The sequence below is a fragment of the Marmota flaviventris genome, chromosome 8 (genome assembly GCF_047511675.1).
Source record: "Marmota flaviventris isolate mMarFla1 chromosome 8, mMarFla1.hap1, whole genome shotgun sequence".
Classification (NCBI taxonomy): Eukaryota; Metazoa; Chordata; class Mammalia; order Rodentia; family Sciuridae; genus Marmota; species Marmota flaviventris.
Genome location: NC_092505.1, coordinates 58,518,596 through 58,535,836, shown reverse-complemented (window position 1 = coordinate 58,535,836; position 17,241 = coordinate 58,518,596). Strand labels below are relative to the sequence as shown.

The 17,241-nt window shown below is 42.4% G+C and overlaps 1 protein-coding gene across 1 annotated transcript in view; it reads right to left on the bottom strand.

Annotated features, from left to right (window-relative positions):
- Positions 1 to 16,765, bottom strand: part of Fstl1 (follistatin like 1) — a 55,775-nt gene extending 39,010 nt beyond the window's left edge. Inside the window, exons 1-2 of the mRNA XM_027936141.2 lie at positions 16,624 to 16,765; positions 16,423 to 16,479 (exon numbers count right to left, since the gene is read on the bottom strand). Of these exons, the coding sequence (XP_027791942.1) occupies positions 16,423 to 16,479; positions 16,624 to 16,626 (60 nt within the window). The 5' untranslated portion in view covers positions 16,627 to 16,765. The remainder of the gene's footprint in view (positions 1 to 16,422; positions 16,480 to 16,623) is intronic.
- Positions 16,766 to 17,241: the final 476 nt, after the last annotated feature.

Sequence of the window (17,241 nt, the reverse complement as noted above, 5' to 3'; positions counted from 1 at the left end):
TGGGGTTAGCTGGGAGAAGCGGGCAAGGACCAGAGCGTGCAGGGCCTCATCGGTACCGAGAAGGTGGTACTTCATCCTTAGTGCAACAGGGAACATGAGAGGGTTTTACCCAGGGAACAGATGTGTTTTACAAGACTACCCAGGCCACTGTGTAGAGAAACAGAGAGCAGACAGACAAGAGGGAAAAAGGAAACACAGCTAGGGTGCTACCGCAACAGCCTGACACGATGGTGGCTTGGACTAGAGTATTTGGGTAATGGAGACAGACAGCAATCAATGGAGAGATGACATATCTAAGACTAATGCCCACAAGACTTGCTGAGGGACTGGGGTATGGGAAGGGAAAGTGAAATGTCAAAGAAGAAATCCTGGATACTTGAGTTTGAAACTCAACAGCCTGTAGGCAGGTATGGACAGAGTCATGCTGATGGCCCAAACTGGAGTCAGGCCCAGAAGGCTCTCCTCTCAGGATGGCCTTGGGCTCTGGATGAACCGCATGCCTGATGAAATGATGAAATGGGATTAGTTCAGGAAGTGAGCTCAGCAAGGCCTAGGATCAGATGTAAATAGACTCTGCTTATGGAATCTGTCCTTACTGGTACACAGAAGATCAGAATTGAAATATTTATATTTTTAAATGTGTTCCATGGTGAAATGGTTGGGAAACATTGCTTACTGAACTTTCCTCCCAGAGAGTCAAAAATAATGTACATGAATATTATAAGGCTCTGAAAAGTCCTGCAGAAAAAAACATTTAACCCAGCATGTACATGAATACCACTCAATACACAACACCAGTCTAGGTTCTTTATTCTCTCCTGTAGTTCTACTGTTGCCTGGAACTCAAGCAGTAGCAAGAAGAATAGTAACTACCATTAACTGAGCTCTTTGTATACATCATCTTCCTGGTGACAGACTATATATTGGTGCTATTCTAATTTACAGCCTTTACATTATCATTTCTCTTGTGAGTTTACTTATAAATCATATATTATTCACTTTGCAAACAGTTATATATCTTTTTAGCTCATACCCTTCAGCAGTGTTCACTCAAGTATATCCTCAGGAAGCATTTAAGATCAATCGTTCTTAACTTTATCATCTCATCTGCATTTGCTTAACTTGCTACAATTAACAGTGAGTTTCCTACCTGCATTAGGGCCTCCCTCCTACAAGTCCTCATCAGCGCTATTTTCCTGCCTCCTATTAATTTCACCCATTTCTAGGGCAAGAACCACTTTGTGATCACTCATGTTTTGAATACTCTCAGCCTTAGAAATCCCTAATTTATGCTTTTCCTTTAAAGAGAACAGCATGATGTTCTGAATGTGTCTACTTTCGCATCTGAACCCATAGACTGGCAGTCTAGAGCCTAAAACAGCACTCAGCTAGCTAACAGCCAAACACACACGCACATACACACAGAGGCACAGACACACTCATTTCACCACTCTTACTAGCACAGGCAGAGAGAAGACTTTTTCCTGGGGTTAAACAAGTCACCAGGGAATGAGAAGGTCTTTACATCCTTGGACAGTGTAACATGAGTAATTATGGTCAATGACAATGTCATGTATACTGGGCAAAATGATAGCATTACCTGGAAAAATAACCCAATCAGCCAACTGACACAGCCACTGGGGAGGAAGCTGGCTTCTCTCTAAGCCACACTGTAATTCAGTAGGCAGGAAATAAAGAGCTTTCTGTTTGATCAAATGTCTAAGGGGAATTTCAAGGGAAAATGAGATGTTCTAAGCTGTAAAATGACCAACACAGTAGGGTTAAGAACCTCAAGCATTGGTTGTTCCTAGAGGATTTTATATCACATCATGGTTTCTTTATTTTTGTATTTTAAAAAATTACCAAAACCAAATTATAAAGTTATGTTATGTATCGTGTAGATGTACAAGTATGGAACAACAAATCCTGTCAGTATGTACAACGATAATGTACCAGCAAAAATGGGGGAAAAATGTAATTGAGATAATGGGGGAAAAGCACCTAAAATAGGGCATAAACAAAACAACAACCCTCAACTTTGGATACTTGAGTTTGATACCCAACAGCCTAAAGGTGGGATGGTAATTTAACTTTTGTATACCTTATCCAGATTAAGTTATGGTAGAAAATGAACATGAAAACTTTTTCAATTGTTCTGCTATGAGAAAGCTGCTAACTTTGTAACTGTCCTTTAAACAACATGGCCCATGAGTAGTTTAGGGAATTTTATTAAGAAACAAGTCTGCAGTGACTACTGGATGTATTATACTCAACCTTTAGCAAAGGCTTGACTGGCCTCTATTCAACACTTCCCAGTCTCACTCCTCTCCTAGGCCTATCCTCCAAGAAAGGAAACTGGGAAACCCAAAGCGAGCTCACACCTGGAGTGTTCCTCATGCTCGGGTTTTCTTTGATCATTATCCAGTTTTTGATGCCAAGTAGAAAATTACTCTTCTGTTTAATACTCAGAAAATTACTCTTCTTGCAGACACCAAGTAATGCACAAAATGAAGGCTTTACCCTTAAATACCTAAACCAGGAAATCTGCTTTTCTGTATGCAGCTGTGGGCAAGGTCAAGGCCGTGGCCACACAGGATAAAAAAGGAAAGAAAACAGAAAACACCAAGGAGGAAAGACTAGAGGAGAGAGGAGCAAAGCACAAATGGACACATTCCCGAAAGGTTCTTAGAACCAGGCAAATTTTCTGCTTCTGTTTGCAGCCAACATCCCACCAATTAGAATATCATAATTATAGCATATAGCAAAGATTCAGGGTGAAGATGCCCTCAGAGAAGAGAGCCAGTATTCTGACCATTTGTGAATGAATGGTATGCATACACTTGCCTCTGTCTCAAAGTAGCTTTTGTGAATTGGGCTGAGCTACCAAGAAGCCACAGGAAGCTACCCTAGGCCCTCCAGACTGGGGCTCTGGCAGTAAAGTGCACTTGGGTATGTCTGAGTCTGTGCTCCGAGGGGCATCTATCTGTATTTCTGTTTTATTAGATTAGATTAGATTATTTCTGCTCCTATAGAAGTTCCATATGTATCAATTTCACACTAAAGTTTCAATGAGCCAAGTACCCTGTGAGAGCAATCAGGAATTCTTTAGGACTGTCTTGGAGTTCCTCATCCATTTCCTTTTTCTCTGTCACAAATGTTATGCCACAAACTTTGGTCCTTCTTCCTGAAAATATACTTAATTAGCCTTATCCTTACAGGACTAATAAGAGAGTCTGACCATGGGATTTAAGAGGGAAAACATAGTTTTTATTTTTGGAATGAGGTAGAAAATAAATGAATAATATACATTTTAAGTTCACTAACAGTCAAACTTTAAAAATCATAAAAACAAGCACTGGTCTGTGTGTCTAAACTTAGGAAGATATCCAGGCAGTCTAAGAGAATTCACACATAAACAAAACTAAATTAAAATAGAACAGTTAAAAGAAATTTAATAATACACACGCTTCTCCTCACTAGTGTCCTTAAGAATTTGTTTTGAAGGACAACCCACTAGAGAAGAGATAGGTAGATGGCCCAGTTCTCCAAGCAGTGAAGATTAAGTCAGTGTGGGTGCGTGCATGTGTACGTTCCCTTGTATGTAATCACACACACACATGCACACACAGGTAGAGTCTACTCTGGGACACAGCCAATTTGAATCAATTCTAATCTGTACAAATACCCTTATTAGGAAAGACATATGCAAAACTGGGTTCCCCCCACTCCCATTCAGGAACAATGGTTGGCATGCACCCTGGGATTATCTAGTGGAATTTGGGAACAGGAGCATAGGCAACTACCAAACAGTTCAACAAGACTAAAACATCTGTATTGGTTTCTGCTTCCTTACTGAGTTCACCCCAGCAAGTCACTTGATTTAAACTGTGGATATCAGAAGCCAAGACCAGTTCTCATGGATAGTAATTAGAGCTTATAACTGATTTGGAAATCAGGGCCAGGGGAGGACCAAGACAGGAACTTTATCAACACCTGTTCAGAAGACCATGTAGGAGACCCTGGTCAGGCAACATGGTAAGAAGCCAGGAGGATTCCAGAAAACAAAATTACAGTTCACTCAGTATTTTCAGACAGCTATTTTTGTAAGGTATTTGCAATAATGCATCATTATTTTTAAAACAAAACGTGAACATTTGAAGTTGGAAGGAATTTTTGTTTTTTGAATAAGTTCAATAAATCTTGAATTGCACACTTTGGATTTTGGGTTGTCTTTCACTCAACCCAGGGGGACCCAGCATCCCTCACGTCTTGCCCAGTGTTGTGCAGCTGGCTTTTGAAGTGGAAAATCAAGTGATTCCTTTCTGTAGTGTAAACAGCATTTGGGATTCCTGGTGTTCAGGTGCCACATGCTGTACTGTTTATACTGCACTCAGTACACGCAGAGGAAGTAAGGGACCCGAAGGGCCGCCTGCTTTCATTCATTCTGTTTTCTCATTCCTGGGCCAGCTTCTCTTTCCAACTATTACATCCTAGGCTGTAATTTAAGACAAGAGCTAATCAAATATCCTAATTCCATTAAGTAGAATATTCTGACAATATAGCCTAGAATGTCTGCCTTCTTTCAGATGGGCAGGATTTCTAAGCTGTGTTTCAGACCCACTCTAACCCTTTATTCTGAGACAGGATCAGGTGACTTGCCCAAGTCGGCATGGCATGAGGCTTGTAGCTGGGGGTGCTGCTGCCTGCCCTGGGTTATTTGCCCCAGTCCTTCTCTGGCCAATAAGTAGTAACGGTCTGAAGCCAGCTCCCATCAGGGATCTAATCTCAGCCCTGGCATCAGCCAACACTGCTCTTGCTTCTTGACTCTAAACATCTCAAGGCAGCTGAATCCTGGCAGGCTCATCAATTCCCTCTCCTACTTCCTCATGCCAGTCCTCTGAGACAGTTGAAGGTTGACCAAGAAAACTAGGAAAATGAGTGAGGAGAAGCAATCAAAGTCAGAGCAGCAGAGGCAAAGTCAGAGCAGCAGCTCTGTGCAGATTGTGCTAGAAAGGCACAGTGCCAAGTAGACACTGTCTAGACGTTAACCGGCCTCTCCCAGCAGAGAGGCGAGCAGGGAGGAGGGGAGGCCAGGGCGGAAAGCTTGCTCACTTTTTGTTCAACTAATGCAAACACATGACACAACCTCCGACAGGCTCCAGGCTGGGGGTTCACTCTGTCTAAGACATTTCTTCCCAGGGGCTGGAATTCAGTTATGTGCTAAGGGAAGTTCTGCTAATCCAGAAATCAGAGGGGAGCTGGAAACTCTTTTCTTCATTCCTGGGGAATCACAGTTCTCAAACTAGACTGAGCTGGGCAACAGCCAAGAGTAGCACACTGTGGGGCTAAAAGAACACAATTTTAAAATTTCCATTTGTATCATCCTGGCTTATCCACAAAGAAGAGTCACAAATACCAAGAGAAGGCTTTTTCTTTTTTCTTTCTTTTTTTAAGATATTTTTTAGTTATCAATGGATTTATCTTATTTATTTATATGTGGTGCTGAGAATCGAACCTAGTGCCTCACACAGGCTAGGCAAGCGCTCTACCACTGAGCCACAAGCCCAGCCCCAAGAATAGGCTTTTGATGGAAGCCCCAACACTATATATGATATCAATTTATAAAATACACAGTTGTAGAAAGGGTCATTAGAGTCCAGCAAGCATCACATGACTCAATGTTTGAGGAGCTATGCACATCAGTTAGAAAAAGGGGCTCCTTTCCTCTGATTGGACAGATAAGCCCTGTACTAGGGCATGTGGCTTGCTGAGCCCAGTGCAGGACAGAGTCAGCCCCACTCACCCCCTCCACTGGTGAGTGGGGCTGACTGTACACATGTGCAGTAAACAATGTCTACAATCACACTTTAAATAATTAGGCTGGAGTTTTAGAGCCATTTTGCAATTTGGTCTTATTTAATGTGAAACAGTTGTAAATACATCTGAAGAACAAAGAAACTGCCTTAAAACATCCCCTGAGTCACTGACCATTAGCTGCAAATGCTCTGACATAACAACTACTCTCCAGTATACATCAGAGAAGTAGCTAAAGGTGAGTCCAAATGGAGAGAACCAACATCCATGTGGCCAGAATGACCAGGCCTGACTCTCAATCACGGCACTCAAGCCATTTAACAACTGATGTAACTTGAAGGCCAGAGTCCATGTTACTAGCAAGAGTTTTTGGTTTATTTTCAAAGTCACTTTCAGAAATAAGGTACAGTGGCCCTAAATCACTGAGCTTTTATCTTGGAATTTTAAGTAGGCCACTTACTAGGCAGTTGATTTGGGGTAACTAATTGAATTCTCTGAGCCACGATTTATTTCCTCATGGGTAAAATTAAGATTGCAATAACTACTTAACGGGATGTAAGAAGAAAATAAGATATGGCTTTTTCTCTCTACCTGCTGTCTGGCTAAGTACTAGTCATTTTTCAGAGCTCAGTTTGATAGCCAATTCCTCTGGGAGGACTTTCTGTGCTCAGCTCTGTGCTCTCACACTGTTCACTTAGACCACTCTGAGCCTGTGTCCCTATCTGGCATCCCACTGAATTGAAAGCTCCTTGGGGACAGGCTCAGGACTTAGTCACTGGCATAAATTCAGTGATAGAGAACAGATCTGTGAGACCTTCCACTTTGCTCTTCTGAGCAGATCTTGAGAAAATATACTTTGTCCCAGATGATTAATGCAAACTAGAGTATCAAGCAAGGCTTTGTGCAATTCTGTCTCTATATAAATGTGAACATGGTGGTTCATAGGTATTTTGGCAGCTCCTAATGCAGCCCAGACACTTCAGGATAACCTCTCTATAAAGGCAGGAAGAGGAAGATGAGAAAGAAAAGGGCAGCCAAGGAAAAGGAGAAAGATGAAGAGGAGAACAAAGAGAATCACCCAGGGCCTGGGGATGAGAGGTGTGGGCACCAGAGGCTGGAGACAGGACTGGCTGCACCCTGGCAGGGCCTTTCCATTAGGATTCCAGGTTTGTATACAAAGCACTAGAAGGTACAGTCTTGATTCTTAAAGGAACAAATCCCAGCCTGCTCCAGAATACTTTCCACTCTGTCTTTAAGAGTAGCTGGTATTTATTTTGAGACAGTTAAAACAAGGGGCCCTGTTTCTTTGTGTGATCATATTTTCCAAAACCAAAATTTAAGACTTATCACCAGCTAACAGGCCATGCTGTGGGGATTACAGCAAGACTATATGAAAACGGCCATCTACAACATCTGGTGGTCACCTCCACACGTAAGGAGAAACCCAGGAGAGAGAACTCTATGTGGAAAAATCCCAGAGGCGTTTTATGCCTCTCCTTTCGCCTTTCTCCCTCTTCTCATTCTGGTTCCTTCCCTTCATTTACTGCCTCAGGGAGAACCTATGCTGGGTCTTGTCCCATGGCCTATAGGAGATGCTCAATGGAGGTGAAATCCTCTCCTTAGAGGAAGGACAGAGTTGTGGTCTTACAGAGGAAACACTACATAGAAGTTTCGGTAAAAGACTGTCTCAGTAGAAGCAACATTTCTTATATGAATATTGAACATCAAAATGTCCCCTGAAATAAATACCCCATTTTCTATTTATTTTTTATTTATTTATTTTTGTGGTGCTGGGGATCACATCCAGGGCCTGAACCATACTAGGCAAACACTCTACCATGAACAACAAGATCAGTATTTTTAAATCTTATTTTGAGACAGGGGCTTACTAAATTACCCAGGCTGGCTTTGAACTTGTGATTCTCCTGCCTCAAATTCGTGAGCTGCTGGGATTTCAGGTATGTGCCACCATGCCTGATGGCCCAGTTTTCTTTTTAACCCATTTTGTCCCATTGTCCCAGATGTGGAAAACGTATGAAAACTTAAATTGAGCAACAAATATGCCATTTGTGATAACTTTGACATAATTATATCTGCAGAGTTGAAAACTTTGATTAACAAAGAAGGAGACAGATACTTAAACTCCTGGAGAGAGCAAATCAAAGAGGCAGGAGAATTCCTTATACTATGGCTCGCTCTCTCATACACCCACATCCAATGGCTTTTGGAGTTCTTATTAGTAGAGATGCTACAGAATGGGAGTAACTAACAGGCTATGGGCCAAACTCACTTTTAACTGCTTTATATGTAGCAGCTATTTGATTCTCATGACTAATCTGTGGGGTAGATACTTTGTATTAATCCCATTTTATAGACTGTGAAACAGGCCAGAGATTTTAAGTAACTTCCCCAATACTGCATGGACAGTGAGGGCAGCACTAGGATTTAAACCCAAGGATTCTCTAGCTTCAAGGTCTGAGTGCTGAACCATCACATGTTACATCTTCTCAAGGATAAGTAGGTAAGTGGAGTAATAACCTGAGCCAGTGCATACTCTGTACAATAAGAGGTAATGACTCATGGATATTTCTGTGTAAAGTGAGAATTTTCTTGTTGACATTATAGAGCCAAAAAATACTCTTCCTTGATGCCTAGTAGGGAATGGCAACAGGCACTTTGTCTCTCTAGCAGGACTTTGTTTTTGGTGTTGATTTATGTACCATCAGTCAAGGAGCCCTTTCCATTACCTAACTGAAGAGACAGGCAGAGAACAGCACCATTCCCATTTTATAGATGAGGAATGTGAGCTCATGGAAGATAAGTCACTTTGCACAAGGTCTCATGTCCGGACAAGTCTGAGAGACATCAGGTAATTTTAAAATGGTGACATCAGAAAGGGTAAGAGCAGGACTTCTAAGTCAAGAACTTTTTCATTCTTTACAATTAATTGCAGTTAATAATAGAAATTTTCAGTAACAAAGTTCATATAAAAGACTTGGGGCTGGGGTTTAGCTCAGTGGTAGAGCACTTGCCTAGCATGTGCAAAACCTTGGGTTCAAACACTGGCACAGAAAAAAAAAATTTTTTTTTTGAGACATCCAGATGTGAGAACGAGATAATGAAGGTAGGAACTCAGAGGAAGGTTTGAGTGTCATGAAAATGGGAAGCAAGGGAAAAACATCAGACCCTAGGGACAGATAAAATTTCAGGTAAAGTCCCATGCAAAAAGCTGCCACCTACTGGATATACTGATGGGGTGAACAAAGTGGAGGTTGAAAATGGCCCCAGCTGCCCAAGTGGAGCCTCAGAAATTTTGAGAAGTCAGGGATCACCCATCCCACCGCTGCATTTCAGGATTTCCTGAACCAGTAGAAAGAGGAGGAAAATGGAGTAGTAATTTCTACCAAAGCCATAGATTTGGTTCCTTAATGGCTGGAACCATTTGAGCTGTACAGTAGCTATAGTGGTGGCAGCTCCTGCAGTACAGGGACCATAAGTTATTGCCCTTTAATCCCACAATATTCCAGTGGTAGGATATGTGCAAAGCGACTTGCATAACGTCAGATGCTTCTGTAGGAGATTAATAAATTATACTTAATAACGACTGTTGTGGGTAGAATAAAAGACTGGGGAAAAGACAGATATTGCTTCAGACACAGGATTTAAATCTGGAAAACAACAAGGAGTAGAGAAAGACAGACTCTCTCCCTACATCAACTCAAGCCAATAACCCATGAAAACACACACACACATCTGGGCCTGAAACAGACCACAGCTTCTTCCATGTATCTTATGACTTGTCTGGCAACAGCTTGACTGGTCACAAATAGTGTCTGGGATTATTCAGGGGACACATTAGGGGTCATAAATTTAGTCGTAATCCTGGGAATAGCTTAATGGTGATGGCTTCCAAATGAGGATATAGAAAGTCTATTAAGAAATTACATGAAAATCCTTCAACCACAGCAAAAAAATGCAAATTTATGGGATATATTTTGTATTTCAACTACCCCAAAAGCATCCTATTAGCAAGTTAATGCCAGACTCTGCTAATGCAGAGCTGTTATCTATGACAGCAGCAGCTCTTACAAAGCCTTAGCAACAGCGACTGTTCAAACCTTCACTGGAACGGCCAAGAAAATTATCATTATCCTATTTTTGTTGATGGCCAATATTAGAAGTTTTGGCTTAATTCAAAGTGTTCAGATTCATCTAAAGAACTCAGAAGCTTGGACCAGAAACTGGCAAGCAGAGTTTTCCTGGGATTTTCATCCATTTCCAATCTGCATTCTGTCACCTATTACCCCATGTTGTCTTTGTCAGTTTCACACAGACCTGAATTCTGCCTTCTAATTATCCTAATTTTGGCTAAATATTTGTCAATGTTTGTCCAATGGACTGATTTTTTTCCAGCAGGAATGGCAAAAAAACTTTTATTTCACAGACAGACTCTGATTGCTTATAACTACCTCGAACATTACTGAGTATGATTTTCAAACCTGTTCCAGGTTCAGTAGGAAAGAACTTCATGATTGATTAGAACTGTCTGTCATGGATAAGGGAGAGGTAATGTTGATGTGTATGTTATGTTTATGCCATGTCATAGAATTCGGAGATATTTATTTTTATTTTCTACAGTATCCAATAAGTTCATTGAATACTTCTGTTGATGGACTTGATCCATTTCTCTAGAAGGTCCCCCTTCTAGAACCAATAGTGGCTAATTATGAAACCTCACTCCCTCCCTTCTCCTAAAACGATCCTTAGAAGTTTTATTCTTTGGATATTTCATTCAGTATCTTGACAATACGGGAATTTCTGTGAATCCCTTTCTTTTTAAGAGGAATTTATCCCTCTAATCTTTTATTTAAATAAAAAGTTGTTATTTTCTGATAAAACATGAAAATAAAGTATACCCATAAAAAGAGAACATAGAAAAGATGAGAGCAAAGAATAATCCCAACCCTACAGATACTATTTTGTAAACACAACTTTTAGTGGCACGCATGGCTATGCCATGGTTTATTTCACCCTCTCCCACTGGATATTTAGTCAGTACTAAGTTTTTTGCTGTCATACATCACATCACTAATATCTTATGTACAGTCTCCTTAAATGTAATAATGACCAGGGCAAACCGGTCAAATAGAAAGATTTGACTTTCTTTCCTTAACTTAGTTTCTAAGTGTAGATTATAGTAGCCCTAGCATATCCATTCACAAATCAGTCAAGTAAGCTCCCCCAGAACTGACCTAAGGTTTACTAAATCAAATTCATATCAATGAAGACTGCATTTAACTATTTGCTGTCTGTCCTGGTACTTAACAAAGAAAACAATTTTCTACTATAAGCACGGTTAACTACAAGTTAAATGCTTAAAATAAAATGCAAACTGCAAGTCACATAGAAAGGGTTAAGTTACCTTTTCATCAATTATTAAAGGATCACTATTGCTAAAGCATGGATTAAAAACTTGCCAAGTGTGACTAAGTGTTGAGACATTAAGAGACTGGGCTGATAAAGATAATGCTACCTCTGTCTTGACTGGGTGATGGCTACCACCTGGGTATATGCAGATGTAGAAGTTCATCAAACTACACCCTAAAGATTTGTGTCCGTTTTACAACTGTAAAAGAATTTCCAATATCAAGGGAAGTTCTACATTAATGTAACAACAAGAATTACAAGGATATTTATTCACCATATCCTTGTAATAGACACAGTAGCTGCCACCATTTAAAGAACCTGGCCCACTGCTAGACTGTAAGCAACACGCAGGTAGAGACCATGTGTGCATAGCATGCTCAGCCTGTGGCAGGAAACGCTAACTGATGGGCAAAGTGAAGGGACGATCGGTGCTGTTCATGGCTCACTCTTGGAGAAGGCACAATTGCCAAAGCCAGGGTCAGAAACACGTACACTGGGAAAAAGTATTCATTTGACCTCCAAGGATAATAATCATCTGGCTTACAAAATGAGCTATATTAATTTCATTTTTTTAAGTCTTATAATATCTGGTATTAGTTTGAGACAGAAGCTAATTGTGTTGTCCAGGTTGGTATCGCTCAAATGATCCTCCCCCCTCAGTCTCCTAAGTAGCTGGGAGTACAGGAGTGTGTCACTATGTCTGCTAGGAATGCTCTGTTGGATGTCCAGTTATTTGAAGACAATTAAGAAAAAGAAACCATTCTCATATGTGACCACTGTTATTCGTCCTTTACTTTTTGTTCTTTTGCAAGCATGTGTTGTTCTGCCTAACAGACTTCTTTGGGACATTTCCTCTGGAGTCATTATGTCCACCGCAGCCCATACCCTCTAATTTCTCCCCCTTACAATTCTTCCCCAACTTGCTCCTGGGAGACTGGGAACTGGAGCCTGCTTTCTGTTACCAAATCCAGAAATGTTTACAGGAATTGTAACACGTCCACTTTTGGAGGGTGGAGGTACTGGGGATTTAACCCAGGGGTGCTTTACCATTGAGCTATATCCCCAGCCTTTTTAAAAAATTTGAGCTAGGGTTTCACTAAATTGCTGAGGCTAGCCTCAAACTTGCAATCCTGCCTCAGCTCTTGAGTCACTGGGATTACAGACCTGCGCCACCATGCCTGGCAATATGTCCACCTTTTAAAGACATTCTCAATGGCCAGGGCCTTGATTTGCTGGGCACTTCCCTTCTGTTTTTGCTTTTTAGTTGTATACCTGTTCTGTTTTTAACATTCCAATTTCCAATGATGGTCTTCAGCATTACAACAACTTTATTTGCCAAAGGTAAAGAAGAGATCATTTTAGTAGCAAATACACTGGCTGAAGCTTCAAGAAGTAGCAGTCAGTAGATGGAGGTTACACTCTAGGTCTACCTGAGACTATCTAAGAATGTAGAGGAGCTCCCACATCAACCAACAAAAAACCCTAGTGGTTAGCTATATGCAAATAGGGTATAAATGAAAGTTAAGTGTGGCTTCTGAGGGACAGTACCCTAATGGTATTGTAATGGGGTCAGTCAAGAACTAAGTGAAGTTAATCTGTCTGTAGAATTGTTCTTGCATCTCCTTACTGTTCTCTTAGGTAATATACTCACAGTTCCCAGGTCAAATGTGGGTCTCTCACTGGAATTAGCAATCTGATTTGTAAATCTATTCCCTTGATGCATGGTTCACAATAAAGAATTTCTAGACCTGAAATGTTGGGAATCAATGCTAGCAGAGGCCACCTCTAACAGCAAGTGGGGGAACACCTGGGCACTTGCCAAGGCTGTCCTCCTTATGGTCTTGTTGGGCCACAGAGTCTCCTTCAACTTGCCATGCTAGAGTGACAGAGATCATCAACTCATGGAGTAGGCAAACCAATATCCGGATTCTCCCTGCCATGCCTGCATCTCCAACACTTCTCAAGGAACTGTAGTCACACCCAGTGGAAGGGAATAGAAGAGAGAAAATGAACAGGCTTTGTGTAGTTGCTAATAGAAGCCCTCACTCTGCCATGGCCTCCACCCCATGTCCTGCCCTGGCCAGATGGCAATATTATATACATCTAGAGATATGTGCCATACTCAACACTGTCTTTTTTGCAGGGACTCTATAGAGTACATTGGTGTTTGCTCATGTGAATGGGGCAGAATTCAGATGGCAGCTGGCTGAAGGAATATGCTGGTGATAGAGTAGGTAAGAAAGGAAGCAATCAAAAAGCAACTTGGAAATGCCAAGTAAAAGAAAATGGAAGGGGCTGGGATTGTGGCTCAGTGGTAGAGCGCCTGCCTAGCACGCACGGGGCCCTGGGTTCAGTCCTCAGTACTACATAAAAATAAATAATAAATGGAATAAAGGTATTGTGTCCAACTACAACTAAAATAAATAAATAAATAAATAAATAATTTTAAAAAGACAATGGAAAACACTGGGAAGAATGTAACTCTTTCCTTAAAGTGCTCTGTTAATAGTTTCTCAAATCTAACCAAATGGAATTTACATAGCCAGATATTAACAACGATGACAGTCACCTTTTCCCAAGCTTGGAACACCTCCAATTTTGAAGGATTACTCCAACAACTTTGGCTTCTTCAAATAGAAACATTATTTGTAGATAAATATATTATTTTTTCAAAGGCTGAATTAAATCTTTGTATTAAATCCTGGTGCAAAAAGCAATGAGAAACCTCACTTTATTTTCTAAATTTCATTTTTAAAAAGTTGAACAATATTTGCACAATTTTAACTAATCTAAAGTTTACCAAAATGGATTCTTGCCAATAAGTCTATAAATCCCATACTTGAGTGTGTTTGCTGAATGTCCTTAAAGGGAAAAAAATTCTACTGTAAGCACATTAACTACAAGACATAATTCTTAAAATATATTTGAGGTAAAAGTCTTCTATGGAGAGGGTTAATTTACCTTTTCATTAATAATTAAAGGTACATTATGAACACATGGATTAAAAATTTGCCATATATAGCTTTTAGGGCCATGCACCAAAGGTTGACTCGATTAAAAGGTAATGATCCTTAAAAAACTGGAGTCATGAAATGTAACCCCTCATTCTTCACTGTAACTTTCTGTACCAACTCCTTCGATTTCCATGCCTCAGCACTTCTCATTTTGCCTCTTTCCCTGTAGATTTTGCCCAGGAATTCTGAGAATACTGGATGCTCTTCTACTTCCAGCAGGAAATTGCTGCTGGGGGAACTTCCTACCAGGGCTAAGCTTTTCTCTGCATTGCAGAGGGGTGGGGAGGCGGGTGTACAGTACAGGCTGCCTAGAATAGATCCCAGACCTTGGGCCTCACAGCCTTGTGGTGACTGAACTCAGAGCTTCCTCACATCTCGTATTTGCATTCCAGTTCACAGAGCCATTTCACACACTAGCTGGCAATTCTTAAGCCTGCTGGAAAACTAACCCAGGATTCACCTCATCCATCACGGAACTATGGCTGTCCTTTGAGGGCTACAGCAAGGGATGGAGGAGTGTTTTTTAATCAGGACTAAATCTACCAGTGAAGAGGGATAATTCCTCAAATTTAAACTCTGGAAAATGAAATGGAAGAGAAGCAGGCCAGGAGTTGAAGGTGGGCTCCAGAGGCAGAGGGAACTGGGTTCAGATCCTTCTTCTTTATTACTCAGTTATATGACCCTGGGCAAGTCTCCTTAAATATGTTCCCTCCTCTGTAAAATGGGAATAACAAAACCTATCTTACAGGGTTTGGGGAACTAAAAGAAATGATGCAGTAATACACACAGCCAATGTCTGGTATACAAAATACTTGGTAAATGCTAAGACTTCATGTTTGGAAGTGGGTCTGGAGCTTGGGTTCAAATCCTATTGCTAGCATTAATAGTCAAGGGCATCTGATGCATTAGGTAAACTTCCCTGAATCACTTTCTATACCATGAAAATGGAATTTTATTACAACTCATAGTAGATATCTAATAATTATTAGCTACTCTTGTTTCATTGGGAGTAAAAACAGCTTGTATTTCTACATCAACCAATAATGTAGTGAATTAAGTGAGACTTCAGAGTAATGTGTATTTTTTTTTAAATCGTGAAGACTTTGTACGCATTTATGAATTCTGCAGTAGAGTCAGGCTGTGATGCTAAGGGTGGGGTTAAACTGTAATATGAAGAAAAAAAAACTAAAAGGGAGTATAAACCACCCACCAGGGAGCTATTTCTTTTGTAATGTGCATTCCATTTCTTCTCCCTCATGCTTTTTAATTCCTTCCACATTTCCTGCCATAATTATCAAATGTTTAGTTTCTGACCTCACTTTTCTGGAGACTAGAGCCCAGGGAATTTAGAATTGTTTATTTTCTGTCCATAAACCTTTGAGTTAATGGAGGGGCTTGTGAGCGAAGCGTTGTTGGTTTGTTTGTAGTGTCTCAGGAAGGTCACTGGAGTTGAAAAGAAAACATTACCAGGAAAAAAAAAAAAAGAAAGAAAGCTGAAATGCCTTAACTGGAAACGCAGAGCCCCCAAAGGGCAGAGCCATGGATCTCTCACACTTGCGCAATGTAAGTTTAAAGAATAATTTAGATTTTTCAAATGCCCTTATATGGCCTAGATAATAACAACAACAACAACAACAAAATCCCAGGGCATTTTGAAAAGAAAAAAAATAAATTTTCAGGGAATCATAATTTCACTTTATAAAGAAGAAAGAGAAATTTATTTTGCCCCGAAAGAGGAATCTTTTGATTCCCCGACCCCCACCCCCCGGGGAAGACAGACTTGGAAAGGAAAAGTCCTGAACTATTCTTAATTTCCTCTAAAGTGAAGGGAAGAACTCAGGGCGCCTTTTTGAACTCGACTGCTGCTGTCGCCGCGTCGGTCCCAGTCCGCCCAGTCGTGCTCTCTCCCCCACCCCACCCTCCCTCCATATTAGGCGCGGTGGGGCTCTCGCTTATGGCCCAAACTTATCCTGATTTTGAGACTGAAGTTTGGCGAGTAGCATTTCTGCTCCGAGCGCCCCCGGAGCCTCGCCCCACCCCACTCCACCGCAAGTGTGGAAACTCCCAGTCCCACCCCGCCAGCATCCCAGGACTCACGCCGGCCGCCAGGCGCGCAGAGCCCCTTGGCCTGAGGCCCGCGTTCCGACCTCCTGGACCCCTCACCTACCTCGGCGTGGACCCAGGCGACGGCCACGAACGCGAGCGCAAGCCAGTGTTTCCACATCTGAGGAAGAGAGAAGAGAGCGAGACTGAAGGCGCCGGGCCCCGCGCCGACCCGGGAAACTTCTTCAGGTCCCGCAGGCTCGTCCCCTCCGCCCGGGCACCCCAGGCCGTCCGGAGGGGTCGAGCCACCGCACTCCGTGCTCACCATGGTCCGGTCCGGGGCTCCGGAGGGCGCGGGACAGAACGGCTGCAACGAGCTCAAAGCGAAGGTGGGAGCTTCGCGGATCAGCAGCCTCCGAGGAAATTCGACCTGGGCTCGCCGCCCCTTAAGACCCCTCCTTCCCCGACTGCCTGCCCCCCAGCTCCTCCCATTCTCCTCCCACTTCTGCAGCAGCGGGCCCCGCGGCTCCAGCTCCCCTCCCTTCCCTCGTCCCCGGCTGCGGGGAGCCCTCGTGCGTCCTGGCTCAGCCTAAACCCTTCTCACCGCACGGCCCTTCGCCAGGCATCCCTCCGACCCCCAGGACGCTGAAGCGAAGGCAGTGGGGGCTGTCCCGAGGGACGCTGCAACAAAGGCCGAGAGGGGAAAAGGGTGGGGGGTGGAGGGGGGGCGAGGAGAGCCAAAACCCCTCCCCCGGGAGGGGCGGCTGGCCTGCAGCAGTCCGGGCCGCAGCCGGCGGCGTGAGCTGCAGAGGTGGCCAGGTGGGCGGTACCGTTGGGGGCCCCGGTCTAGGCCCGGACTGGAACCCCGGGGAGAAGATGCCCTGCAGCCTAGGCAGTCTGAGCCTCCCTACTGCTGAAAGGGAGAGGATTGGGGTACAAAGGA